The following is a 4015-nucleotide window of genomic DNA, read 5'->3' on the forward strand; positions in this document are numbered from 1 at the left end:
CAAAGAAGGGGAAATAGAAAGAAAGGGGGAGGAGGAGGAGGAGGAGGAGGAAGAGGTAGAATTAGAGGGTAAGGAAGAGGAAGAGGGAGGAGAGGGTGGAAGGAAGGAAGAGAGAGCGAGATAGAGAGAGAGAGAGAGACAGAGAGAGAGAGGGACACATAGAAACAGAGAGAGAGAGAGAGAGAGAGACATAGAAAGAGAGAGAGAGAGAGAGAGACATAGAAAGAGAGAGAGAGAGAGAGAGAGAGAGGAAGGGCGAGACCTAGAGAGAACGAGAGAGAAACGGAATGAAAAAAAGAAAGTAAATAAAAAAAGAAAAAACGGAAAATAAAAATAAAAAGAAAAAGAAAGATGGTGTTGTGACCGAAGACTCAGACCTCCCAAAAAACATCCTCGAAGATTAAAGAATGTTTAGTCTTTTTTTTATTTCGTCTCTCGTGTTTTCTGAGACGTGACCTCCACCTCCCTTCGACGCCTTCGTCTGCCGATCCAAAGATTATCCTGAAGTGTTTTGCATTGACGCGCTGAAGGACGTCTCAGCCTCTTGCCATTACACCCGGCAGTTGGATCAGCTGTTGGGACACACACTGCGCACACATCATCCACTCTGGGACAAACAGACACGCGTACACGCAAGCACACACACGCACGCACAAGGTTAGAACTCGCCAGGTTAGAACACGTACACGCTGTCACACACACACTAATACTAACACACACACACACTAACACGAACACACACAAACACGCACACACACAAACACGCACACAAAAACACACGCAAACACGCACACAAACACACACACAAACACGCACACAAACACTAACACTAAAACTAACACACACACACACAAACACTATAACTAACACACACACATACACACAAACACAACCACACACAAACGTAACAAACACTAAAACAAACACACACACACACACACTAACACGCACACAAACACACTCACAAACACAACCACACACACACACGTAACAAACACTAAAACAAACACACACACAAACACAATTACAGAACGGGATTAACACAAAACTCTCCTTCAATCTTGTATCACATTTATCGAATCTGATATATCAATTCTTTATCCAATTACTGCTTCCCTGCTTAGCCGTTTAACTGGGCATCAAACACAGACATATCCTTAGTTAATGAGGCCTTTGATAGCAGACTCTTTAGATAATTGTCGCCTGCACCTGAAATGCAATTAATTCTGCATCTGACTCAAAAATATAATTGCCATTGATCGAATGTTCTTTTTCATTAATAGATGTTAATTATTTTTTCTTCTTTTTTATGGGCGGATAAAATGGAGGGAGAAAAAGAATGGCAGAGGGAGAGTGAGAGCGATAGAAGAGGAAGGAAGAAGGGAGAAATAGCGAGCGAAAGAGAGAAAGTGACAGAGAGGAGGGGGATTATATATATATATATATATATATATATATATATATATATATATATATATATATATATATATATATATATATATATATATGTGTGTGTGTGTGTGTGTGTGTGTGTGTGTGTGTGTGTGTGTGTGTGTGTGTGTGTGTGTGTGTGTGTGTGTGTGTATACATATATATATATATATATATATATATATATATATATATATATATATATATATATATATATATATATATATATATATATGTGTGTGTGTGTGTGTGTGTGTGTGTGTGTGTGTGTGTGTGTGTGTGTGTATATATATATACATATATATATATATATATATATATATATATATATATATGAATATATATATACATATATATATATATAATATATATATATATATATATATATATATATGTGTGTGTGTGTGTGTGTGTGTGTGTGTGTGTGTGTGTGTGTGTGTGTGTGTGTGTGTGTGTGTGTGTGTGTGTGTGTGTGTGTGTGTAGAGAGAAAGAGAGACAGAGAGAGAGAGAGAGAGAGAGAGAGAGAGAGAGAGAGAGAGAGAGAGAGAGAGAGAGAGAGAGAGAGAGAGAGAGAGAGAGAGAGAGAGAGAGAGAGAGAGAGAGAGAGAGAGAGAGAGAGAAAGAGAAAGAAAGAGAAAGACTGAAAAAGAGTAAGAGAGAGTGAGAAAGGATTAGACAGATAGAGAGAAGCACACGAAAAGAAAAAAAGAAAGAGAGACAAAAACAGACAGATAGACAGCCTCCTTCTCCCCTTGTTTGTGACGTCACCAAGACCCCTGCGAAGAGGCCCGCCCAACACCCGTCAACGCCCACAAAAACGGCAGCATCACACCAAGCCTTAATATTATCGACCCCCGCCCTCCCTTCATCTCCTTCCTTCCTTACATCACCGCGTTTATCACATCCCATCCTTCTCCCAGGAATCATCCAGCGTAGTAAAGAGCGAGAAAGAAAAAAATAAGTCAAGTCAAACACGTTCGAAACAAGACCGTTCGCAACGCCATCTATTGAGAACGCGCGACAAATATGTCACCACCTCCCCCTATGTCGTCGACCCGCCTCGCTTACGCATTGTGGAAACCGCCGAATACCTACGGAAAAAAGTCAGCCCCGTAGAAGAGTAATATTAGCCGGATCTCGGATATATGATACCATTAGTGGAATATATAAGGCCTGCATCTTCGAAAAGCGTGGAAGCTGGCGCGAGGGAACAGGCCTACGCGACGGCCCCGGGCGATGCTGATGGTCCCCGGGAATCGCAGTATTGGCTCCTTCGCTACAATATCACTTTCCAATGTCTCCCTGCTTGTGTGTATTGGATGCCGGGGGGAAGGGCTCGGTGCCGAAGGGAAATCGTATAAATAAAGCTGTAACTGGGTGTGATTACAGCTATGTGTATACATGTGTGAAGGGGAGAAGGACGGATGAAGAGAGAGGGAGAGGGAGGGAGGGAGGGAGGGAGGGAGGGAGGGAGGGAGGGAGGGAGGGAGGGAGGGAGGGAGGAGGGAGGGAGGAGGGAGAGGGAAAGGAGAGAGAGAGAGAGAGAGAGAGAGAGAGAGAGAGAGAGAGAGAGAGAGAGAGAGAGAGAGGGGGGGGGGGGGGGAGAGAGAGAGAGACTGAGAGAGGTAGCTAGATAGATGGATAGAGAGATAGATAGATAGAGAGAGATAGATAGATAGAGAGACATAAATAGATAGATAGAGAGAGATAGATAGATAGAGAGAGGAGGAAGAAAAAGAAGAAAGAGAGGAGAGGGAGAGAGACAAGAGACGAAAAAAAAAAGTGAGAGAAGAAGAGGGAGAGAGAGAAGAGATAAAAATAAGTGAGAGAAGGAGAGGGACAGAGAGAAGAGATAAACAAAGAGAGAAGGAGAGAGGGAGAGCGAAGGAAGAGAGAGAAAAAGAGAAATAAACACTGTTTGTCCTTCCGCCCTCGAGACAAAGTGGAATCCCGTCTCCCACCCCCACCCCCACCCCCACCCTCCACAGACAGAATAAACAACCTCCCTTCCGTTACAGGGAGAGAAACACCCCTCCCCCCCCTCCCTTTTACCCCCTCCAGGAACAACTATTCCCCTCCTTTCCCCTTAACACAGCATTAAAAGCTACCCCACATTAACAGTAGGAAAAGTGAATACCCACACTGCAAATTCCACCCTTGAGACTCTCTCCATTTCAATACCCACACCGAACCCGATACCCACTCCAAGCGCAATATCCACACCAAACCCGATACCCACACCAAACCCGATACCCACACCAAACCCGATACCCACACCAAACCCAATACCAACACCAAACCCAATACCTACACCAAGCCCAATACCCACTCCAAGCGCAATATCCACAACAAACCCAATACCCACACCACATCCAATACCTACACCCAGCCCGATACCCACACCAAACCCGATACCCACACCACACCCAATACCCATACCAAACCCAATACCCACACCAAACTCAATACCCACACCAAACCCAATACCCACACCAAACCCAATACCCACACCGAATCCAATACCCACACCGAACCCAATACCCACACCGAATCCAAAACCCACACCGAACCCAATACCCACAC

The 4015-nt window shown here is 44.1% G+C and overlaps 1 protein-coding gene across 1 annotated transcript in view; it reads right to left on the reverse strand.

Moving 5' to 3' along the window:
• Window positions 1–3536: 3536 nt before the first annotated feature.
• The window catches only part of LOC138862975 (uncharacterized), a 5002-nt gene continuing 4523 nt past the window's right edge, over window positions 3537–4015 (reverse strand). The window contains exon 2 of the mRNA XM_070126320.1: window positions 3537–4015. This exon is cut by the window's right edge and continues 755 nt beyond it. Coding sequence (XP_069982421.1) covers window positions 3537–4015 — 479 coding nt within the window.

Source organism: Penaeus vannamei, chromosome 1 (genome assembly GCF_042767895.1).
Source record: "Penaeus vannamei isolate JL-2024 chromosome 1, ASM4276789v1, whole genome shotgun sequence".
Lineage (NCBI taxonomy): Eukaryota > Metazoa > Arthropoda > Malacostraca > Decapoda > Penaeidae > Penaeus > Penaeus vannamei.